This window comes from Hemitrygon akajei, chromosome 5 (assembly GCF_048418815.1).
Source record: "Hemitrygon akajei chromosome 5, sHemAka1.3, whole genome shotgun sequence".
In the NCBI taxonomy this organism is placed as follows: Eukaryota; Metazoa; Chordata; class Chondrichthyes; order Myliobatiformes; family Dasyatidae; genus Hemitrygon; species Hemitrygon akajei.
The window spans coordinates 187,765,803-187,791,468 of record NC_133128.1 but is presented as its reverse complement, the minus strand read 5'-3'; the positions used below and the strand labels follow the sequence as shown (position 1 = coordinate 187,791,468).

At 41.8% G+C, this 25,666-nt stretch overlaps 1 protein-coding gene across 1 annotated transcript in view; it reads left to right on the top strand.

Annotated features, from left to right (window-relative positions):
* lrp2a (low density lipoprotein receptor-related protein 2a) overlaps positions 1–25,666 on the top strand; it is a 396,886-nt gene that overhangs the window by 331,892 nt on the left and 39,328 nt on the right. The window contains exons 62-67 of the mRNA XM_073047514.1: positions 1,835–1,966; positions 2,895–3,038; positions 11,932–12,097; positions 13,477–13,605; positions 17,732–17,964; positions 25,301–25,480. Coding sequence (XP_072903615.1) covers positions 1,835–1,966; positions 2,895–3,038; positions 11,932–12,097; positions 13,477–13,605; positions 17,732–17,964; positions 25,301–25,480 — 984 coding nt within the window. The remainder of the gene's footprint in view (positions 1–1,834; positions 1,967–2,894; positions 3,039–11,931; positions 12,098–13,476; positions 13,606–17,731; positions 17,965–25,300; positions 25,481–25,666) is intronic.

Genomic DNA, 25,666 nt, shown 5'->3' with positions numbered 1-25,666 from the left:
CTTCCTCTCTCTCTTCTCCCCCTCCCCTCTCTCCCCTCCTCTCTCTCTCCCCCTCCTCCCTCTCCCCTTCCTCCTCTCTCTCTCTCTCTCTCCTTCCTCCTCTTTCTCCTCCTCCTCTCTCCCCTTCTCAGAAGTGCGGACCAGGGAGTAGAGTTGGAGTGCACAGAATTCTCAATAGTGTGGAGAAGATTACTACATAATAAGCAGAGGTAAAGCTCTGAAAGAAATTAACACCAGAATTAGGATGCGAAATGTGATATGTTGGAGAAACATCATTCCCCTTTTCCCTTTTCCCTACCATCCATTGAGTAGCAGCGTATCACATTAAATTTACCAGGTACATCCAATCCCTTGGGCACTATATGATCGGACCAACTTTGAAGTGGCAATCACATGAACTGTTTACTAGTTAACTGTATATTCTTTTTATTAATCCTCAGTTTTTAAAACTGTCATCCTTATTTTCGAATAGTTCCATGGCTGCCTCCTCCTCCAGACTTACATCCCTCTGCGATTTCTGAAATCCTGCAATTATAACATCTTCTTCAGTTCCTGTTTTCACTCCATCACTGATAAATATTTCTTCTGCGTTTTAATTTCTAAACTCAGGAATTTTCTTTTAATTTTCCTTACTTATCCAAAACACAACGAACTGCAGACCACGAGTCCTAATGTAATGCACTACAGGTTGAGTACCCCTTATCCAAAATGCTTAGGGGTGCAAATGTTTCAGATTTTGGATTCTTTTTGTATTTTGGAATATGTAGCAATATAGATAGGAATCACTATCATTTCCAACTCTGAATTTATGTGCAGACTTTGTCTTACATTGTTCATCACACACGCGTACTTAACAGTATAACGTTATGAAAATATAACGTGTGCAGGGTAACACAATAACATCGAAAAAATACCTGAATCAGCTGTTGGACAACAGCAAGCAACAAGCTTCCAGTCTCCACCCATGATGCTGTGTTTTGATTAAAACTTTACAGTACACTGTATTTGTATTTTACTTTTTTTTAGGTTTTATGTAAAATTTAAACACAATTAGCATTGTAGACTTGTTCTGCTGTTAGATTTTCATTTGCAACAATCTTCCCAAACTCTTCAATGAATTTCTCTGAGGCTTCATGATCAGCAGACACTTTGTCTTTTAGAATCTTTTAAATCTTTAAAAGTTTAATGCCATGCCTTTTCTTAAATTTCTTCAACCTTTTCACAGTTACCTTCAACTTTCAGTTTGTCGTGATAGATTTTTGTTTGCTTCATGATCAGCATACCGTTAAGAAGCATATTCTCACCCAATACTGACAAGATCACTTTTGTGATACACAACCAAGATCTTCATTTTCACTCTATGCAGTGTTTTTCTATTTTTCATTAACTCCTGTTCACGTGAGGTCACTTCTGAGAACTGTCTTTGGTGTGCAGAGACCTATGCATTTCCTGGGAATCTTCCCAGTGCCTTGTAAAATTTTCCATTTGTGACATCATGTCAGTGCTTGAAAGAATTGGATTTTGGAGGTTTTGGATTTTGGCATTTTGGATAAGGAGTTCATGGATATTGAACTTGTAGAGTTTCTTGGTATCATCTGCTATTGTATGTTATATAAATGTAATCTCTTATTTTCATTCACATTTTGAATACTTTGTAACATTTTGGATTCCCTATTAGTAAATAGATAATGAATCCAGCAAAGAGTTCACTTCTCTAGGTTATTAAGATTGTCTTACTAATAGAACTTTTCACTGTTGATTGGGAGCCAGCTTTATTCATACTGTAGATGAAGAACAGAAGTGTAAGTTGTGAACATCTTCGTTTCTTGTTCAGATATCAATGAGTGTGAAATTTTCGGCAGCTGTCCTCACAATTGTAAAAATAGCAAAGGAAGCTATCAATGTTTCTGTGCTGAGGGATTTGAAACTGTTTTTGAGGAGAATGGTACTTTATGTGCTGCAACAGGTAAATGCAATTTTTTATCTTTTCTATATCAATTACTGTGTTAATTAACGGTGCCTTTGGCTCACAATGAATATAGTGAAGTTGTAGTGTTTGCAATCATGTAATGTCTAGACTTTAATGCATTTATGCTGTTCACTTTGACCTTGGATAGTGAATTCCCTGTTCTTTCCACCTTTTTGCAAAAGCAGTAATTCTCTGTTGGACTTCTTTCTAATTTGATAAACTAGTTATGGTCACCCCCACCATTCTCTCGGAATCAATTCCATTCTTTTTAAAGACCTCTCTTATGTCAACCCTCAGATGACTTTCCATGATCGAAGAGGTCCAAGATGTTCATTTACAGAAGAATCACCAGTGGATATTGGAACGTTGCATCCAAATAAAATTTAAGCCTAAATTCAGTGTTAAGACTTAGTGTGAGCTCTCTGGCTAACAACAGCATTGAACTCCAAGCAGGAAAGATCGTACATACCCATGCCAAAGCAGTTTCAGTTGCAGGTTTCAGAGATCATATTTTTTCCTATTTTGTTTCATTTTGATTTGTCTTATCCTGCTAATGCTCAGCTGAACTAAACTGAATATGATTTGTAGTTTTATATCCTGTGTTTTCAACTCAGTTTTTGCCATTTGTGTGATTTGTTCTCCTTTTTGCACACTGGGTGTTTGATGTTTTCTTTGAGCGCATTCCATGGTATTTCTTGGTTTCATAACTGTCTGTGGAAGATGAATCTCGGGGTTGTATACTGCGTACATACTTTATTAAAAATGTACAATGAATCATCGAGTTTCCAATGACATCCTTTGTTTGGAAAAGAAAGATGAATGGAAGTATTAGTCAGCCAGCCCAAGAGCAGTTTTTGCATGGTAAAATGCTCATGCTGGTGATATTATAATAGAAATATTATTCATTTCATCTGTTTACTTTCAGGAGATCCTCCTATCCTGCTTTTGCCAGACAATGAAGGAATTCGGCGATACAATCCCACACTTCATCAATACGCTGACTATGTTGATAATGAGGAGAACATCAAAGCCATTGACTATATTTGGGACACAGAAGATCCAGATCTCAGTATGTAAACAATGTTAGAATTGGGCTCTAATATAGTAGAGAATACCATAAGACCATAGGATTTAGGAGCAGAATTAAGCCATTTGGCCCATCGAGTACGCTCTGCCATTTCATCACAAACAAGAGAAAATCTGCGGATGCTGGAAATCCAAGCAACACACGCAAAATGCTGGAGGAACTCAGCAAGCCAGGCAGCACCTATGGAAAAGAGTAAACAGTCGTTGTTTTGGGCTGAGACCATTTAGCAGAGGGTCAGAATCCTGCTGAAGGGTTTTGGCCCAAAACGTTGACTGTGCTCTTTTCCATAGATGCTGCCTTACCTGCTGAGATCCCCCAGCACTTTGTGTGTGTTGCTCCACCATTTCATCATGGCTGATCCAATTTTCCTCTCAGCCCCAATCTCCTGCCTTCTTTCCATATCCCTTCATGGCCTGACTAATCAAGAATCTATCAACCTCAGCCTTAAATATACATAAAGACCTGGCCTCCATAGCTGCCTGTGGCAAAATATTCCACAGATTCACCAGTCTCGGGCTAAAAAAATTCCTCCCCAGCTCTGTTCTAAAAGGGCACCCCTCTATTCTGAGGCTGTGTCCTCTTGTCTTAAACTCTCCCACTATAGGAAACATCCACTCCACATCCATTCTATCAAAGTCACTCACTAGTCGATAGGTTTAAATTAGGACATCCTTCATTCTTCTTAATTATAGTGAATACAGGCCTAGAGCCATCAAATACTCTTCATATAGTAAGCCATTCAATCCTTGAATCACCTTCGTCAACCTCCTTTGAACCTCTCCAATTTCAGTACATCTTTTCTAAGATAGGGGGCCCAAAACTGCTCACAATACTCCAAGTGAGGCCTCACCAGTGCTTTATAAAGTCTCAACATTACATACTTGCTTTTATATTCTAGTCCTCTTGAAATGAATGCTATCATCCCATGTGCCTTCCTCACCACAGACTCAACCTGCAAATTAACCTTTAGGGAATCCAGCATAAGGACTCCTAAGTCCCTTTGCGCCTCAGTTTTTTGTATTTTCTGCATTTAGAAAATAGTCTACCCTTTCACTTTTTCTACCAAAGTGCATGACCATACACTTCACGACACTGTATTCCACCTGCCATTTCTTTACCAATTCTCTTAATCTGTCTAAGTCCTTCTGTAGTGTCTCTACTTCCTCAAAATACCTGCCCCTCCACCTATCTTCATATCATCTGCAAATTTTTGCAATAAAGCCATCAATTCCATCATCTAAATCATTGACATATAACAAAAAAAGAATTAGTCCTAACACAGACCCCTGAGGAACCCCACTCATTGACAGCAAACCAGAAAAGGCTCCCTTTATTCCCATTCTTTGCCACCTGCCAATAAGACACTGCATTTTCCATGCTAGAATCTTCCCTTTAATACCATGGGCTCATAGCTTGTTAAGCAGCCTCATGTGTGGCACCTTGTCAAAGACCTTCTAAAAATCCAAGTACACAACATCAACTGATTCTCCTTTTTTCTATTCTACTTGTTATTTCTTCAAAGAATTCCAAAAGATTTGCCAGGTAAGAATTTCCCTTGAGAAAACCACGCCGACTACTGCCTATTTTATCACAGGCCTCCAAGTACCCTGAGACCTCATCCTTAATAATCGACTCCAACATCTTCCCAACCACTGTGGTCAGACTAACTGGCCTGTAGCTTCCTTTCTTCTACCTTTCTCCCTCTTTGAAGAATTGAGTGACATTTGCAATTTTCCAGTCTTACAGAACCATTCCAGAATCCAGTGATACTTGAAAGATAAATACTAATGCCTCCACAGTCTCTTCAGCCACCTCTTTCAGAACCCTGGGGTGTACACCATCTGGTCCGGGTGACTTATCTACCTTCAGACCTTTCAGTTTCCCAAGAACCATCTCTCTAGTAATGGCAACTTCACACACTTCATGACCCCTAACCCCTGGAACTCCCACCATACCGCTAGTGTCTTCCACTGTGACAATGATTAAAAATCTGTATGCAATGATTAGAAATCTGTTGGTTAGTTCTGGGAATAAGCAAAAAAAAAAAAAATCCAGTATGTTTTCCTTGGAGTGAATGTGGAGAGGATATGTCCTATGGCAGGGAAGTCTAAGACTAGAGGACACAGCCTCAGAATAGAAGGATGTCCATTTAGAATAGAGATGAGGAGGAAGTTCTTTAGCCAGAGAGTGGTGAATCGGTAGAATTCTTTACCACAGGCAGCTGTGGAGGCCAAATCTGTATGTATATTTAAGGAAGGGGTTGATAGATTCCCAATTAGTCAGGGCAGGAAGGGATTATGTGGAGAAGCAGGAGGTTGGGGTTGAGAGGAAAATGGACCAGCCATGATGAAATTGCAGAGTACACTCGATGGGCCAAATGGCCTCATTCTGCTCATATATGTCTAAGTTGTTATAACCACGGGGTGGTAATGGGGACAAACTCCCACTACCTATTAAGTGCTCCCAATGGCGTGTTCCTCAAATAGCCTCTGATATCCAAACCCAGTTCCTGGCCTTCATGTATGGCTTAGCTACTAAGCCCCGCGGAACCATTTCTACTGACAGGAGAAGGGGCAAAGGTGGATTCCTGGCACCTTAGGAAAGATCTGTTGTTGATTCCCTGAAATGGCCTACATCTCAGCACTGAGCTGCTGCACCATCCACCCCTGTCCACACATCAGCCCTCGGAGGCATGCGCGGCACATTCCCTCAACGGTACACTTCACAATGCACAATCCGTTAGAGCATCAGCAGAGGGCGAGAGTTTGCACAGGTTCAGAGTCAGAATCAGGTTTAATGTCACTGGCATACTGTCATTATCATCAGATTCCTTAAGGTTGTTATAGTCAGGGGTGCATAGTGGGGATAAGCTCCCACCACCTTTTACATTCTCCAAAAACCACACACCTCAAAAGCAGTCTCTGACAACCAAATACAATTCCTGGCCTTCACGTGTGGCTTAGCTACTAAGCCCAGTGGAACAACTTCTACTGGATGGAAAAGGCATAGGTGGGTTACTGGCACCTTAAAACCAGTCACTGGTTGACTAGATGTGGTTGACGGCTCATCTAGGAGAAGGAAATCTCTGATCTCAAACCTCAACTGTTTTGTGGCTATACCCAGTCATGGGGAAGGCTTCAGGAGTAAACCCCTGAGAGAAAAGTCCAGAGCTGGTGTTCCTAAGGCAGTCCTACATTGAGTTCAATGCTGACTGGCAACTCCTGCGATGCCGCTGGTACCAAACTGTATTGGTCTCTTCTGTCCTTTTGGGTTCTTCAGTCGCGTGGAGAGGGGGAGCATGCTACATGGGCAACAACTTACATTCCATATCATACTGCCCACACTTGCATATCTAGACAGCCTAGTACACAATATCCATGGTCAACTCTGGCCGACAGAGGCCTCAGACAGACTTAGATATCTTATGGTCTTAGGAAAACTAAGAGGATTTTAACTCCTGGGAGAAATAGATTTCACAGAGGTTTGGGGGAGGGGGATATGATTAAATCTACTAAAACCACACTGGACAACATTTTTTTCTGAAAGTGCTACTTCCTCAGAAATTATTTTATGTTAGACTTCTTGAAGCTGAATACAAATATAATTTCAGATTGCTCGTATCACCTGGAATTTTGGAAACAAATAATTAACTTTTATTCAAGATAATACATTTAATTGCATAACTTGCTGATGCTTCATAATAGTTAACTAAGCTAAAAATGTTTTGTTGATGATTTTCATTTGTACTCAATGTCAGAAGCTTCTCGCTTAAGTGTCCAACGATAATCAGCCAGTATTGATGGATTCCAGTTGCCCTGATACTGTTTCTTCATGACCACAATGTCCTGGTGAAACCTTTCACCATGCCTGTCACTGACAGTGCCAAAATTTGCAGGAAAGAAGTCTAAATTGGAATACAGAAAATGAATCTTTAGTGACAAGTTGCATTTCCTGGTTTTTGTGTGTTTGAAGTATGTTGTCAACCAAGTTCACATAGTTTGGTGCACTGTAGTTGCCAAGAAAGTGTTCATCAACATCCCTGAATGCCTTCCACATGATCTTCTCTGGTCCCACGAGAAGTTCTTCGAATTGCCTGTCATTGATGACCTGTTTGATTTGTGGACCAACAAAAATGCCTTCCTTAATCTGGGCATCAGTTATTCTGGAAAACATCTGTCTCAAACATTGAAACCTTTCATGGAAATACATAGCCTTTCTAAAATCTGCCGTGTCATGCAGCATCCGCTTTGTCTGGACTAGATAGAAAACATTACAGCTTACGTTGTAGTGACATTTTAATTGACTTTAATTATGAATTGAAATAATAAATATAGGCAATTATTTTTTTTTAAATGGTGCATGATAGGGAAATGTCATGGTGATTTTCATGATCAGCAGCCCAAAATCCACAAGATACAAACAATAGTATTCAGGAAACAAAATCTTCGTTGCCCAGTGATATTGATGAGGTGACTATGTGGTTTTCCCTTACTGAACTGGATTTCCTCCCAAATCTTAAAACATGTGAGTTTGTGGGTTCATTAACTGCTATAAATTGCCTCTCTCCCCCACTCTCTCTCCCTCTCTCTCTCGCCCTCTCTCCCACCCCTCTCTCCTTCCCCCTTCCCCCTCTCTGCCCCCTCTGTCTCCCCTCTCCCTAACCACCTCTGCTCCCCTCTCTCTACCCTCCTCTCTATCTCCCTCCCTCCACTCTCCCTGTCCCCTTCTCTCTCCCTCCCTCCCTCTGACTGCAGCATATTCCAGCAGGAGGGAGGGAGGAAGGGAGAGGTCCTGAGCAAGGTTTAACTGACACGCTTTGTGGATTGGATGTGTTTTTGGTTTCTGGTTATTCCTTTTTTTTATTTTGTGTGACTTTGATCTGGGCAGACTAGCTCTGCGGCCTGCAGTCAATGAACAACACAGTGGTAAACTGAACTGAACATTCCTAGACTGGTTCAAGGACTCTGTGGTTTGATGTTTAAGGTTCTGTGTATTTTCTGCTTGTTTCTGCCGTTTGCGAGAGGTTTTTTTTGCTGGGTGTTTGATGTTTTCTTTGAACAGGTTCCACGGTGTTTCTTTGTTTGTGGGAAGATGAACCTCAGACAGACATACTTTATTGATCCCGAGGGAAATTGGGTTTCGTTACAGCTGCACCAACCAAGAACAGTGTAGAAATACAGCAATAGGAAACCATAAATAATTAAATAATAATAAGTTAATTATGCCAAGTGGAAATAAGTCCAGGACCAGCCTATTGGCTCAGGGTGTCTGACACTCCCAGGGAGGAGTTGTAAAGTTTGATGGCCACAGGCAGGAATGACTTCCTATGACGCTCAGTGTTACATCTCGGTGGAATGAGTCTCTGGTTGAACGTACTCCTGTGCCTAACCAGTACATAATGGAGTGGATGGGAGTCATTGTCCAAGATGGCATGCAACTTGGACAGCATCCCCTTTTCAGACACCACCGTCAAAGAGTCCAGTTCCACCCCCACAACATCACTGGCCTTACGAATGAGTTTGTTGATTCTGTTGGCGTCTGCTACCCTCAGCCTGCTGCCCCAGCACACAACAGCAAACATGATAGCACGGGCTATCACAGGGTTGTATACTACATATGTACTTTGAAAATAAATATACTTTGAACTTTAATATAACGTAGGTGAATGTTGAACAGTGGTAATTTCTTGTGATCTGAAAGCACTGGCTGACATAAAATACTGGAGAAACTCAGAAGCAATGTTCCCTCTAATTTGTAATGACTAGTGTGTGTAAAAATCTTGTGCTGTGCACCATTTTGCCCAGTGACAACAACATGTGCTCACTAAATTTTTAAGTGGAAGTAAACCTGAAGCTGTTGTTAGGATAATAAACGACCTGTACAGCAAGCCTGTAGCAGGTAATGAAGGATCTTATTGCCAGAGCTTTTGCAGACCATCCAATTGTGATTTGCTTGCTAAATTAGACTTTTAAAAAGTTAAGTTTCCAAATATCACTCCACTTCTTCACACTTGCAAATTCTCCAGCAACTTTTGCATCGTGACAATACACACAGGTAACACCAGTTTCTGTATTTTGCATAAATATCTCTCGTATGTTCCTAACCTTATGAGCTTTCCGTGCAGCAGTTTCTACTGTTTCATTAAGCCATTCCGCTTTAAGTGAACTAGCAGTTCTTTAGTGCTTCATGCCCTTTGCTTTCTTGGAAATCACCATAGTGAATCAATAACTTCAGTATAAATAAGCCAGTTCTAAAATCTCAGATGAATCATCGCAAACACCACATTGTCAACACCATTCGCGTCAGAATCCGGAAAAGGAAATGTGATTGTGTACAATTGTGAAATATACTTAACATGCCAACGACATAGAGGGTGACAACCTTTTGTGTGCAGTTTAAATTCCTTCGTGCGCTAGTAGCAGAAGATGAGTGCATGCGTGCACACATGCGCGTACTTTAGAGGGAACATTGCTGAGCAGGTCAGGCAGCAATAATAGAAATGAATAGACAAGTTCATGTTTCGGGCCAAGGCCCTTCCTCAGATCAACTGTTTATTCCTTCCCATCAGTGCTGCCTGTCCTGCTGAAGTCCTCCAGCACTTTCTGTGTGTTTCTTATTTTCCTGTCTGTATTTGAATCTTCAGCAAATTTAGCAACCATTCCTTTAATGCCATCATTTCACCCATTTTTATAAGTTGCTAAGATAAAAGTTGGAGACAGTGACACTCATTACACATTACATGCACACATTACATCTTGCCAACCAGAAAAAAAAAATCCATTAATAGTTATTTTGTTTACCCCTGGCCAGATAGTCTCTTATTCACAGTGAAGTTTTACCTTCTACTCCATAAGCCTTGGATATGGCAATTTAATTATCTTCTTAAGACCCAACCACATTGCACCCAATATATTTCCCCTTTCTTCTCAGTATGCTACTGAGTTCTGCAGCCACTTTTAGCCGTGCTTTCGTAGTGTAGACTGTGAGCTTCTTTCTCCTTTCACCAGTGAAGATGCAACGTCACCACCCAAATTAACATTCAGCAAAGTATTAGGACATTGTCGAATGTTGTAAGGCCTCCATAGAGTGGATGTGGGGAGGATGTTTCCTATGATGGGAAACTCTGAGACCAGAGGACACAGCCTCAGAATAAAGGGAAGTCCATTGAGAAGGAATTTCTTTAGACAGAGAATGGTGAATCTGTGGAATTGGTTGCCATAGGCGGCTGCTGATGCCAAGTCATTGGGTATATTTAAGGGAGAGGTTAATAGATCAACATGTTGGAATGGGAATGGGATTTGGAATTAAAACGTTTGGTCACAGGGAAGTCTCGCTTGTGGCGGATGGTGCAGTCATGCTCGACGAAGCAGTCCCCCAATTTATGATGGGTCTCACCAGTGTAGGGGAGGCCACAATGCGAGCACTGGACACAACAGACGACCCCAGCAGATTCACGGGTGAAGTGTTGCCTCACGTAGAAGGATTGTTTTGGGCCCTGAATTGGTAATATACAATGTGCATCTTGTTGGAGACACAGCTGAGCTTCAAGCCCTGGTATTAAATTTTGATGCAATATTCATTAAGTTTTCCTTTATTTCAGAAATTATAGTGTCAAAGTATTTATTATCATCATCATGTGCTGTGTTGTATGACGTACAGTAGGTGATTATGGTCTTCGACCTGTCTTTAATCTGCAAAGTTCTAAAAAGTTCTTCAAAACTTTTGCCTGTCCATCCTTTGATATAACTCATGCGCTGTCAATGGTGACTTTTTCTTGCATCAATTTTTCCCATCACTGCAAGATGTTCTAACTTTCTTCCTTCATTACATGTCCCAGAAATTCCAGCTGCCGTTTCCTGATTGATGATATGAGCTCTCTTCTTATTCCGACTTTTCACAACCCTTCCTCATTTGTTACCCTTTCCTTACACGATATTTTCATCATTCTTCTCAAATTCCACATTTCTGCAGCCTTGAGCCTTCCCTCATTTTGCTTTGATATTGTCCAACGCTTACTTCCAGTTGTTAGTGTGGAATAAACAAAGCACTGCAACACTCTGAGTTTGTACTCAGAGAAATGATGTTAATCTTTACTATCTTGCTCAAACACTCAAACATGCATTTAGCAATCCCAATCATTCTTCTAATGTCATCATCAGCCCTACTGTCAGATGACATCGTGCTCCCTAAGTAATTGAACAATGAAACAATTAAACATGGATGTTCAAAGTATTTATAAAATGATGTAAATATTAAGTTAACAAGGAAACTTCCCTCAGCTGTTATTAAGACCATAAGACATAGGAGCAGAATTGGGCCATTTGGCCCATCAAGTTTCCTTCACCATTTCATCACGGCTAAGGCAATTTTCCTCTCATCCCCAATCTCCTGCTTACTCCCCATATCCCTTCATGCGCTGATCAGTCAAAACTCTATCAACTTCTGTCTTAAATACACATACAGACTTGGACTCCACAGCTGCCGGTAGCAACAAATTCCACAGATTCACTACTCTCTGGCTAAAGAAATTCTTCTTCATCTCTATTCTAACTGGAAGTCCCTCTATTCTGAAGCTGTGACCTTTGGTCTTCGACTCCCCACCCTCAGGAAACATTCTCAAAGCCTTTCACCAATCGAAAGGTTTCAATGATTATTTGTGATATACATACATATCACAGTAGTCTCCTCATCATGTCAAAACATTTTATTGTATCTCCTGCAACAACGGAGTGAGGGACTCCGCCATCTCAAAAGAGCAACTTGGCATACTACCTTCTTCAGAGTCCACAAGATGTTGGATAGCTTCATGCTGGAGACAAATCCACTGCACTAGAAGACACAAGAAAATCTAATATAAACCATCTTCTTTCTGCAGGTATAGTGTACTGGACAGTCCAGGGACATGACTCAAACCCCGGCTCCATAAAGTGGGCCTTTCTCACAAGATTCGATGACCGAGGAAGCAATCCAACAGTACCAGTGGACTTAAACCTGACTTATATAGTGACACCTGATGGCATTGCCGTGGATTGGGTTGGAAAGTAAGGAGCAAAAATATAAGGAGGGTATTGCTTTTACTTTGATTCTAATATGATTATTCTGAAGATTTGATTTATCAAAATCACTAAACCTCGTTGAATTTGTTTCAGTCAGCTGAAGTTCTTTGGCAAGACTAAGAAGCAGGTGTTTTATTTTCCAACTCCTCTTCCTCCCTGTAACAACCCAAAATCTGATGCAGTAGATCAATCTGTCATCTTTACAAACCTTTAAGCCTGTACACACCCCACAACATGTTATTGTTTACTGGGGATACTTCATCTCAATTGGTTCAAAGACCTGCATGGTCACAAGGTTTCAAACTGAGGAAACAGAGAAAGGAACAGAGTAGCAGATGCTCTGACTTCAGCATCAGTCCAGTCTTGCTTTTCTTGTATGACATAGGAGCAGAATTAAACCATTAGGCCCATCAAGTCTGCTCCACTATTCCATCAAGTCTGATCCATTTCCCTCTCAGACCCAATCTCCTGCCTTCATCACGTATCCCTCGTGCCCTGACTAATCAAGAATCTACCTTAAATATACACACTGACTTGGCCTCCCCAGCCACCTGTGGCAGCAAATTCCACAGATTCACCACCCTCTGGCTAAAAAATTCCTCCTCAACCATGTTCTAAATGGACATCCCTCTATTCTATGTCCTCTGATCTTCCTCCACCATAGGAAACATCCCCTCCACATCCACTCTGTCGAGGCCTTTCAACATTTGGTAGGTTTCTGTGAGATCCCTGTCATTCATCTGAATTCCAGTGGTTATAGGCCCAGAGCCTTCAAGTGCTTCTCATATGATAAGCCGGTCATTCTCAGAATCATTCTTGTGAACATCCTCTGAACCCTTTCCAATGCCAGTACATCATTTCTTATATAAGGGGCCCAAAACACCTCACAAAACTCCAAGTGAGGTCTTACAAGTGCCTTATAAAACCTCAGCATTACATCCTTGCTTTTTGTCGTGCACAAAAGCAGCTTCTTTTTCCCCTTTCCATTGCATTATCTCTACGGCTTAGAGTATTTGGAATTAAAATGTTACTATCTGCAACCGCAGTCTAGTGTAACTGCCAATGCTGGAACTCTTCAGGGTGGATCTACGGCCATCTGTTTAGCTGCACAGGGGAAAAGGTGACCAAGCCATTAGGCCATATTGTAGTTCTAAACTTTCTGATTAATATTAGACCTGCAAAGCAGACTGGTGTGAGGGGAAATGAAAGGTAGGATAATCTTACTTATTTAATGTTCAGTCTTTCGTGTAAATGCTGTTCTAATTATAATTGGTTAGCAGTTGAAAGGACGTTATAACAAGTTGGAACATGTCCAGTATGTCCAAGACAGAATACTGAGGAGGTGTCTACATCTCTTTTTCAAGGCATATTTATTGGACTGATTCCGGCACAAACAGAATTGAGGTGGCAGACCTAAAAGGGCTATACAGGAAATGGCTGATTGACTCTGAACTGGACCGACCAGCTGCTATAGCTGTAAATCCTAAACTTGGGTAAGCAAATTACCGTTTCCCAGACAATTTATTTTTATACTATAGATATTTAACTTTTAGACCATAACACATTATGCCATTTGATCCATCGAGTCTTCTCCGCCATTTCATCATGGCTGATCCATTTCCCTCTCAACCCCATTCTCCTGTCTTCTCCCCATAACCTTTCACATCCTGACTAATCAAGAACCTAGCTACCTTTGCTTTAAATGCACCCAATGACTTGGTCTCCACAACTACCTGTGGCAATGAATTCTACAGATTCACCAACCTCTGGCTAAAGAAATTCTTCCTCGTTTCTGTTCTAAATGGACGTTCCTCTATCTTGAGGCTGTGTCCTCTTTTCTTGGACTCCCCTACCAAAGGAAACATCTTCTTCACATCCACTCTATCTAAGCCTTTCAATGAGACCCCCCCCCCCACCCGCTCCCATTATTCTAAATTCCAGCAAGTGGCCCAGAGCCTTCAATCACTGCTCATTCCTGGAATCTTGGAATCATACTTAGGAACCTTCTCTGAGCCCTCTCCAGTCAGCCCATCCTTTCTTAAATAAGGGGCCCAAAACTTCTTACAAGTGAAGCCTTCGCATTGCCTCATCCACATTACATCCATTACATTCTAGTTCTCTTGAAATGAATGCTAGCATTGCATTTGCCTTCTTCACCTGTGATTCAACCTGCAAATTAACCTTTCGGGAATCCTGCACGAAGGTTCCAAAATCCCTTTTCTTTGAATTTTCTACCAGGGTTTTCACTTTCCCTACACTTTCACTGTTCTACAAATATAAAAAATGGTATCTCCATGAAAAATGCTGAAAACTGATGCAATAAAGGCATTAATTTAAACTCTATACCGTTGCTTCATTTAAGTGCTTTGATTCCAGTTTTAGCTTTAATTGGTACCACAAATAGGAAATTTGAGGCAGAACCTCAGTTGTGATTAAGCTGAAATGAGCTGATACTTCAGAGATCTACAAACTACATGCTGAACTATTTGCAGGAGGTATTAAGTTTAGGTCTTTTCAAAGAAATTGGGGGACCAACTAACCCCAATGCAAGGGATGGCAGGGAGATATTTCCAGCACCAGGAGAAGAACCAGGGCTGAGGGAGTGAAACATCAATGAATAGTGGACCTGGCTGATGACCCTGCAGCTGGCCTATGGGCATTGTTGGATGTGCGGGAGACAGCAATGCCAAGTAGGAAACCTCTTCCTGTAAATCTCTTTGAAGAAAGCTATTTCTCAATACTTTACCCAGTAAAAGGTAGATTATCTAGGCTGATGTTACTTACTCTGTGTAGGATATGCCTTATGGAAATCGGTGCTGTATTTACCTAAACAACAATGGTTAATCTGAAAAATTAGTTCTTTAATATGACATCAGTTCAAGTTCATTTTGTTGCCATTCAGCCATTCATAGTTGAACAAAACAACGTCCCTGCAAACCAAGGTGTATAACACAGTACATATAACTCACACACATAATACTTCAAGTAACATTATCATAAATAAACTAACAAATAATAAGTTGCATTTATAACACTTTTAAAAAACAGTATAATGCTACTGGCGCTTCATACGTGATGAGACTTTGGTGGTGGCAGGGAGTTCAGTGGTCTTACATCCTAACAGTTCTAGTCCTAATACTGTGGTACCTATTGCTTGATGGTATGGTTCAAAGAGCTTGTTGGACGAATGGAAGAGGTCATTGACAATGCTAAGGGCCCTGCATATGTGGTGCTCCTGATAAATATCACTAACAGATGGAAGAGATGGAAGATAAATATCACTAACAGATGGAAGAGAGGTCATTGACAATGCTAAGGGCCCTGCATATGTGGTGCTCCTGATAAATATCACTAACAGATGAAATATCACTAACAATGATCCTCTCAGCAATCCTCACAATCCCTTGTAGGGACTTGCAGCCAGTTGCCTTACAAATCCCGTACCAGATGGTGATGCAGCTGGTCAGGACACTCTCAATGGTGCTGCTGTAAAAAGCAAACAGGAGGAAATCTGCAGATGCTGGAAATTCAAACACAGGACTGACGAAGGGTCTCGGCCCAAAACGTCGCCAGTGCTTCTCCCTATAGATGCTGCCTGGCCTGCTGTGTTCCACCAGCATTTTGTGTGTGTTGTGCTCCTGTAAAAGTTGGTTAAAATGGAGGGGGGGACTCACTTGCCTCAATCTCCACAGGAAGTTGAGGTGCTGCTGTGATTTCTTGTCTAAAGAGGTGGTGTTGAGAAACCAGGTGATATCCATTATGTGCACTCCCAGAACCTTGGTTCTCCTAACTCTCACCCTGGAGGAGCTGTGTATGTACAGTGTGGAGTCATCAGCATGCACCTTCCTAAAGTCCACAATCACCTCTTTGGTCTTGTCCATGTTGAGACTCAAGTTCTGCTTGCACCATTATGCCAGCCATTCTGTACGCTATCTCATTGTCTTTGTTGATGAGGCCAACCACTGTTATGTAATCAGCAAATTTGATGATTCGGTTCAATCAGAAGTGGAGAGAGTGAGCAATTTCAAGTTCCTGGGTGTCAAGATCTCTGAGGATCTAACCTGGTCCCAACATATCAATGCATCTATAAAGAAGGCAAGACAGTGGCTGCATTTTATTAGGAGTTTGAAGAGATTTGGTTTGTCACCTAAAACACTCAAAAACTTCTAAAGGAAAGCATTCTCACAGGTTGCATCACTGTCTGGTATGGGGACAGAGGGGAGGGGGCTACTGCAAAGGACCAAAAGGAGCTCCAGAAAGTTGTTAAGTTGGTCCGCTCCATCTTGGGTAGTAGCCTCCGTATCCAAGACATCTTCAAGGAGCAGCCCTCAGAAAGGGGGTGTCCATTGTTAAGGACCCCCACCACCCAGGACATGCCCTCTTTCCATTGTTACTCTCAGGAAGGAGGTACAGTGTCCTGAAGGCACACACACAGCGATTCAGGGACAGCTTCTTCCGCTCCGCCATCCGATTCCTAAATGGACATTGAACCCACTTCTTTCTTAATATATATTTCTGTTTTGCACTATTTTTAATCTATTTAATATACACATATATGTACTTACTGTAATTGATTTACTTTTTTTTTCTTTCTATGTTATCATTTATTGCATTGTATTGCTGCTGCTGCTAAGTTAACAAATTTCACGACACATGCTGGTGATGATTCGGATTCTGATGTTGAACTGAATGTCGAAGTGCAGTCACGTGTCAGTAGTGGGCCGAGTACGCAGCCGTGGGGAACGTCGGTGCTCAGCGTAATGAAGCTAGTTTTGTCCTTCTGTTCTCCACTCTGGCCCTTTACCTCTTCTCACCTGCCTGGTGCCTGTCCGCCTTCCCTTTTTCCTAGGGTCCACTCTTCTTTCCTATCATATTTATTCATCTCCTGTCCTTTACCTTTACCACCCACCTGGCTTCACCTATCACCTTCTAGCCACCCTCTTTCTCCCTCCCCCCCCCCCCCCCCCCCCAACCTTTTTATTCTGACATTTTTCCTCTTCTTTTCCGGTCCTGATGAAGGGTATCAGCCCAAAACATTGACTGTTTGTTCATTTCCACAGATGCTGCCTGATGTGCTGAGTTCCCTCAGCATTTTGTGTGTGTTTCTTTGTAAAGGACATTCAGCCTATCAGGAAGAGATGCGTCAGTGTCTTTGCACAGGGTGGATGTACATTGTCCCATCAGGTGGAAGATTAAAATGTTTGAAAGCATGTGCAGGTTCAAAAGCCTGAACCAGGTTCAAGGACAGCTTCTACCTCACTGTTACAAGACTATTGAATGTTTCTCTAGGATGATAAGATGGACTCTTGACCTTATGATCTACCTAGTTATAATCTTACATATTATTGTCTACCTACACTGCACTTTCTTTGTACTGTAACACTTTATTCTACATGTTGTGATTGTTTTACCCTGCATTAAGTTTTAGCTTATACCTCTTCAATGCTTCGTTGTAATGAATTGATCTATATAAACAGTACACAAAGAAAAATTTTCACAGTACCTCAGTAAATGTGACAGTAATAACCAATTTACCATACATAATGCAATGCACATTAAAACAGAAACTGAAAAAACTTCAAAGTCATTTACATGTACTGACTTTAACTCTGAATTTAGGTTGTTCTACTGGACAGATTTGGGCAGTAATTCAGGCAGTAATCCCAAAATAGAGAGTGCCTGGATGAATGGAGAACAACGGCAAGTGTTAGTTGACAGCGAACTGGGCTTACCAACAGGCCTCACCATAGATTATCTCAATGGTGACAGAGTCTATTGGAGTGATTCCAAGGAGAACCTCATAGAGTCAATGAAGTTTGATGGGACTGACAGAATACAGGTTACTAATGGAGGTAAGACTCTTCTATGGATTTAACAATTATTTTTGAAAAGCAATATTAGGACTAAGCATAAGTAAGTAACTGAATTTGCTGTGAACATATGTTAAGTTGAAATAATGTGAAGCAATAATTTTCTCAATATTGTATTAATACCTGACTCTATGCAAGAAAATGAATCTCAGGGATGTCTATGTGACATATATGTACTTCGATAATAATATTACTTTGACTGTCGGGGTCACTGGTGAGCTCACTGTGCAGGAATCACAGAGACTTCAGCAATTCAAAGAAAACAAAAGATTTATTAGAGAAATTAACCAGAAAAACTAACAAGAGCTCAGGCAAACTATATAGGATCTTCAAGAGCTGAAATCACTCACGATACACAGAGGAACTCGGTCAGAGTTTCACCAGATGAGGGTCCACAATGACCGAGCAAAGAGGGGTTGGCAAGCTCCCTCCCTCCAAAATACACCCTGGAGCACATAGAAATTCAGGACCAGTCAGACAGCCCTGATGTCCAGACAAAGCAGTAACCCCCAAAAGACAACAACTACACTGTGAGTCATTGAAAATCCCCTGCTAATTTATTTACCCCAAAATGAATAAAAATGATAAATACAAGGAGAGCTTAATAACTGTCATGATCCCAAATGAGACACCCGCAACAGAAAGTGAACACCCAGAGCTAGACCAAAGACAAGCAATTACACATAAAAGATAAACACTTCATACCCACAAGGTGACACTGAGAAAGTACAATCCACATAACTGACTGAAAAAAGTCTTTACCTTTTTTTTTGAAACTGGCAGCTGGTTGTGACATTGACTTTGATGTTATTTAAATGCATATAATACTGTAAATTATAGTCCATGTCTATAGCACAGTATCGGGAGTTAGCGACATAACTCCCGACATTTTCTTGCACAATTGACAGCACTTCAAGCATTTCCACCAAACATAAAACATTCTGATATTGTTACCAGCTCTTCACATCATTTTACAAGAAAACATTTTGACTGAAAACTGCTTCCAGAGGAACACAGAGCTGAAACGGTGCACTGAAATGTGTTCAGAGGTATCAATTTGAGCAACTTACAACAAGTTAGACCTGCCCCACTCGATCTCTGTGATGATATTTATACAAGAAGGGTCCTGTGTTGAGGCTAAAGCTCTCCTGTCATCTTATTGTGTCATTCATCAGGATTGACTTGCTGCTGGTAAAAAAAAACAGTCTATTTATACATTTTTAAATCCTAGGATTGCATGTGTAGGGAGAGTTGAGTTTATATATCTACTGCTACGTCCAGGATTAACCTCATCATTATGTACCAGGTTGCATGACGTAAGTGAACATGGTCTTTGAACATGATTATTCTTGGCAAATTTTTCTACAGAAGTGGTTTACTTTGCCTTCTTCAGGGTAGTGTCTTTACAAGACGGGTGACCCCAGCCATTATCAATACTCCTCAGAGATTGTCTGCCTGGCGTCAATGGACACATAACCAGGACTTGTGATATGCACCAGCTGCTCATACAACCATCCACCACCTGCTCCCATGGCTTCAGGTGATCCAGTCCAAGGGAGGGGGTAAGGTGGGAGAACTAAGCAGGTGCTATATCTTGTTCAAGGGTGACGTGCAGGCTAGCAGAGGGAAGGAGCCCCTTACACCTCATTTGGTAGAGACACATCTCCACTCCTCCACACAAAGGACCAGTATATAAAAAAAACAATATTATAGCTTAAAACTAACCTCAGTTTTCTCTAGCCTTGAGTTTCACATTGGAAACCTCTACCAAGTGGACAGCATTGTGGATAGCACAATGCTAGAGACCCAAGTTCAGTTCTAACTGCTGTCCATAAGAAGTTTATATGTTCTCCCTGTGACCACATGGATTTCCTCCAGGTGCTCCAGTTTCCTCCCATAGTCCAAAAGATGTACCGGTTGGTAGGTTAATTAGTTATTGTAAATTACCCTGTGACTAAGCTAGGATTAAATCGGGATTTGCTGGGTGCCACAGCTCAAAGGGCTGGAAGGGCCTACTCCGTACTGTAGTCATAGTGTCAGAGGAGTACAGCACACTGCTCATTCACACTCTCACAACCCTCTGAGTGAATTTCCCCTCACGTTCCCCTTAAACCTTTCGCCTTTCACAAACCTCAGTGGAAAAAGCCTGCTTATCTATACCCTACCCTATCTATCTCTCATAATTTTGTATACTTCTATAAAATTTGCTCTCAATCTTCTACTTTCTACGGAATAATGTCCTAACCTATTCAATCCTTTCTTATAACTCAGGTCCTCCAGACCCAGCAACACCCTTGTAGATTTTCTCTGTATTCTTTCAGCCTTGTTTACATCTTTCCTGTAGGTCGGTGACCTAAACTGCACACAATACTCCAAATTAGGCCTCACCAAAGTCTTAAACAACTTCAACATAACATCCCATTTTCTGTACTCAATACATTGATTTATGAAGGCTAGTGTGCCAGAAACTTTCTTTACGACCCTATCTACCTGTGACATTACTTTCAATGAATTATGGACCTGTATTCCCTTTGTTCTACCACACTCCTCAGTGCCCTACTGTTCACTGTGTAGGACCTACCCTGGTTGTTCCTATCAAAGTGCAAAACCTCATAATTGTCTACATTAACTTCCATCTGTCATTTTCCAGCCCGTTTTGCCAGCTGATGCAGATCCATCTGCAAGCCATGATAGCCTTCTTCACTGTCCACTACACCCCCGTCTTGGTATCATCCGCAAAAATGCTGATCCAGTTCACCACATTATCATGCATGTAATTGATTTCAATGACAAACAATAGAGGATCAATCACAGATCCCTGTGGTACACCACTAGTCATTGGCCTCCAGTCAGAGAGGCAATTCTCTACTACCACTCTGTGGCTTCTCCCACAAAGCCAATGCCTAATTCAAATTAGTACCTCATCCTGAACACCAAGTAACTGAACCTTATTGACCAGCTTCTCACATGGGGCCTTGTTAAATGCCTTACTAACATCCACTGCCCTGCCTTCAACCACTGTCCTGGTAACCTCCTCAAAAAACTCTCTAAGATTGGTTAGACATGACCTGCCATTCGCAAGCTATGCTGATTTCATCAGTCCTCATCTATCCAAATGCTTATATATCCAGTCTCTTAGAATACCTTCCAATAACTTTCCAACAACTGATGTCACATTCACTGACTATAATTTCCTGGTTTCTGTTTAGAGCCGTTTTTTAAACAGTGGAACAACATTGGATGATTCTGGGAATGAAGGGGTTAACGTATAAGGAGCATTTGGCAGCTTTGGGCCTGTACTAACTGGAATTTAGAAGAATGCAGGGGATCTCATTGAAACCTACTCACTGTTGAAAGGACTAGATAGGGTGGATGTGAAGAGGATATTTCCAATGGTGGGGGGGTATCCAGAACTAAAGGGCACAGCCTCAAAATTGAGGGGCAACCTTTTAGAACAGAGGTAAGAAGGATTTGTTGTAGCCAGAGAGTAGTAAATCTGTGGAATTGTCTGCCACGGACCGCAGTGGAGGCCAAGTCCATGGGTATATTTAAGGTGGAAAATGTTCGTTTCCTGATTGGTCAGGACAACAAAGAACATGGTGAGAAGGCAGGTGCGTGGGATCTGGGATCAGCCATGGTGGAATGGTGAAGCAAACTTGAAGGGCTGAATGCCTTAATTCTACTCCTACCTATGTCTTATGGCTATCCCCTGTCCTCCGGAACCTCTCTTGGCATTAAGGATGATTTAAGTATCTCTGCCAGGGCCCCAACAATTTCTGCATTTGCCTCCCGTAGGGTCCGAGGGAACACCTTGTCAGGCCCTGGGGATTTATCCACTCTGATTTGCCTCAGGATAGCAAACACCTCCTCCTCTGTAATCTGTATAGCCTTCATGAATTTGATGCTGCTTTGCCTCACTTCTATAAATTTTGTGTCTATCTCCTGAGTCAATACAGATACAAAAAAATTATTTAAGGGATTAAGGGTTATGGGGAAAAGGCAGGTGGGTGGATATGAGTCCATGGTCAGATTAGCCATGATCTTATTGAGTGGCAGAACAGGCTCGACAGACCAGATGGCCTACTCCTGCCCCTATTTCTTATGTCCTTATCCACCTGTTTAGGCTCCATACATGAACTACCAGTATGGTCTTCTAGAAGGCACATTTGTCCCTTGCAATCCTTTTGTTCTTAACATTCCTGTAGAGTCCCTTAGGATTTTCCTTCACGTTGTCTGCTAGAGCAACTTTATGTCTTCTTTTATCCCCCCAATTTCTCTCTTGTGTTCTCTTGTATTTCTTATACTTCATAAGCACCTCATTTGTCCCTACCTGCCTTTACCTGCTATGCACCTCCTTTTTCCCCTTAACCAGGGCCTCAATATCTCTTGAAAACCAAGATTCCCTACACTTGTTACCTTTACCTTTTATTCTGACGGACACATACAAACTTTATACTCTCAAAATTTCACTTCTGAGGGCCTCCCACTTACCAAGTACACCTTTGCCAGAGAACAGCCTGTCCCAATCTACATTTACCAGATCTTCAAAACTGGCCTTACTCCAATTTAGAGTCTCAGCCCATGGAGCAGACCTATCTTTTTGCATATTTACTTTGAAACTAATGCCATTGTGGTCATGAGATGCAAAGTGTTCCCCTACACAAACTTCTGTCGCCTGCCCTGACGCATTCTCTAATAGCAGATCCAGTATTGCACGCACTCTCATTGGAACTTCTACGTACTGATGAAGGAAACTTTCCCCAACAAATTTGACAAACTCGATGCCATCTAGTCCTTTTACGGTATGGGATTCCCAGTCAATACGTGGAAAGTTAAAATCACCTGTTATAACTGTTGTGTTTCTTGCAACAGTTTGCAATCTCTTTACAAGTTTGTTCTTCTAAATCTCTAGGACTGTTGGGTGGTCTGTTATATAGCCCCAATAATGTGGTCATACATTTCTTATTTCTCAGTTCTACCCATAACGACTCACTAGATGAGATCTCTAGTCTGTCCTGATGTAGCACTGTCGTAACATTTTCCCTGACTAGTAACACCATCGCTCCTCCTTTAATCGCTTCCACTCTGTCACATTGAAAACAACAGAAACCCCGAATACTGAAATGCCAGTCCTGATCCTCCTGCAACAAGTCACACACATGGCTACAATATCATTACCCCAGGTGTTCATCCATGCCCTGACACTCTTACTCTCACCACTGGCCTACTCCCAGTAACGGCTGCACCGCTTATACCTTCAAGCATTGCCGACCTGCGAGAAGCCTTGTTGCTGTGGCCTGCTCCTGCTGCTGTTTGGGCCGCTGGAACAAGCCTGAACACCCAGAAGACTCTCCTTTTAAACAAGTGTCACCAACCCACGAGAAACTTCATTGGTGTGATCTGCTCCTGCCACTGATTTGGTGTCCTTTGGGTTCAGGTCTAACCCATCCTTATTGTGTAGGTTATACCTTCCCCAGAAAAGGTACTAATGATGCAGAAATCTAAAACCCTCTCTCAGCACTCGTTCATCAGTACTATCATCCTATTCCTGCCCTTAATATACTTAGTACTGAGAGTGATCCAGAGATTACTACCTTGGAGGTCCTGCACTTCAGCCTCTTTCCTAATCCCTGTACACAGCTTGCAGGACCTTTACCAATGTCAGCATTAACCTCTGGTTGTTCACCCAGAATCTTCTGCATAAACTCTGAGACACCCTGGACCTAGCACCGAGAAGGCAACACACAATCTTGGCATCTCTTTCTCAGCCACAGAATCTCTTGTCCATCCCGCTGTTGAGTCTCAAGTATCCAAAGGGGTATCCTTGTTACTGAGGGGAATGGCCACAGGGGAACCCTGTACTGACTGTTAACTCCTCTTACGTCGCCTGGTGGTCACCCATCTACTATCAGAAGCCGGCACTCTGAGTGTGACCGTCTCAGTAAAAGTCCTTGTATGAGGTTTTCACCCTCCCTGATGTTCAAGAGTACATGAACTCCAGCTCCAGTTCCTTGGCCTTGTCTTTCAGAAACTGAAGTTGGGTGCACTTCCCACGGATGTAGTCATCAGGGAGACCATTAGGTACCCTGCATTCCCATATCTTACAGCACGAGCATTACACTGCCTAACCTCCCATCCTACCTACACTTGTTATATCTCTGACTTCTCCAGCCTGTGCCAGTTCTTTCTGGAGCCTGTTGAGCCACAGTCTGTCCATTCTAACACCACCCACTGCAATAATGGCTGCTCCGCTTACACCTCACTTCTTTTTACTGGCCCCTGCCAAATGCCGAAAAGATGATGGATGCCTGCTGTTAAGTTCCAGAAGGGCCCATGCCCTTTTAAAAAGTTGCGCTCCCTCACCAACAAATGACTGCTCATGATGATTGAAGGCCGCCGAAGACCTGCAAGCAACTAGTAATCCCTTCAACTACTCCCTGCAGTTCAGAGCAGATTTGTTCATTTCTGGAGTAAACCAGCGGAAGTTAGAATGCTGGGCGTACTTTAGCTTGGCAATATATAATGATTTGGAAGTGGCAGGAATCAACTGAGCATTGCCAAAGGACCAGCCTTGCCACTTCACATGCCGCAGACTTCCAGGTACACGTGTATGATGCTTATGGAACCACAGGAGTGAATGTAGCATCCACCACATGGTTCAACTGTATGATTGCAAATCACGATTGAAACAGCACATGTATTGGAAATGCCCAAATGCATCATCAAAAAGTACAGCACAGAAACAGGCCCTTTGGCTCATTTAGTCCTTGCCAAACCATTTAAACTGCCTAGTCCCATGACCTGCACCTGGACCATAGCCTTTCATACCCTTGCCATCCATGTACTTATCCAAACTTCTTTTAAACATTGGACTCGAGCTGGCTTTCACCACTTATACTGGCAGCTTATTCTAGACTCTATGACCCTCTGAGTGAAGAAGTTTCCCCTTAAACTTTTCACCTTTCACCCATAACCTCTTGTTGTAGTCCCAGCCAACCTCAGTGCAAAAAGCCTGCTCGCATTTACCCTATCTATACCCCTCATAATTTTATATACTTCTATCAAATCTCCTCTCAATCTTCTATGTTCCAAGGAATAAAGTCTTAACCTATTCAATCTGTCCTTATAACTCAGGTCCACCAGTCGTTGTAAATTTTCCCTGTACTCCTTCAACCTTGTTTACATTTTTGCTGTAGGTGGGAATGCTGACTTTTTCATTCTTTGATATTTAAAAGATTTATTTTCAGAAATTTGAATGATGTTTTAAAATTAAATTTTACAGCACAAAGTTAACATTTCATTCTTTGTTTTCTTTCAGACTTGGGTAACCCATTTAGTCTGGATGTTTTTGAAAATCATTTGTATTGGACATCGAAAGAGAATGGTGAAGTGTGGAAGCAAGATAAATTTGGAAAAGGGCAGAAGGTGAAGGTTCTGATAGTAAACCCATGGCTGACCCAAGTTAGGATTTATCAGGAGAGCCGTTACAATCACTCAGGTATGATCTCATTACCAAGAGTAACTTTTTATCGAAACTTGACCAGTTAGATATTCGAACACTGCCTGTAAGTTAGTGAATTAGTGACTGCCTTTTACGTCGCTGGCATTTAGGGCAGTAGCGAAGGTCTGTCTCTGTCTGCCTTTGGCCATCTTCTCTGTTTTTTTATAAATTATATACTTATTT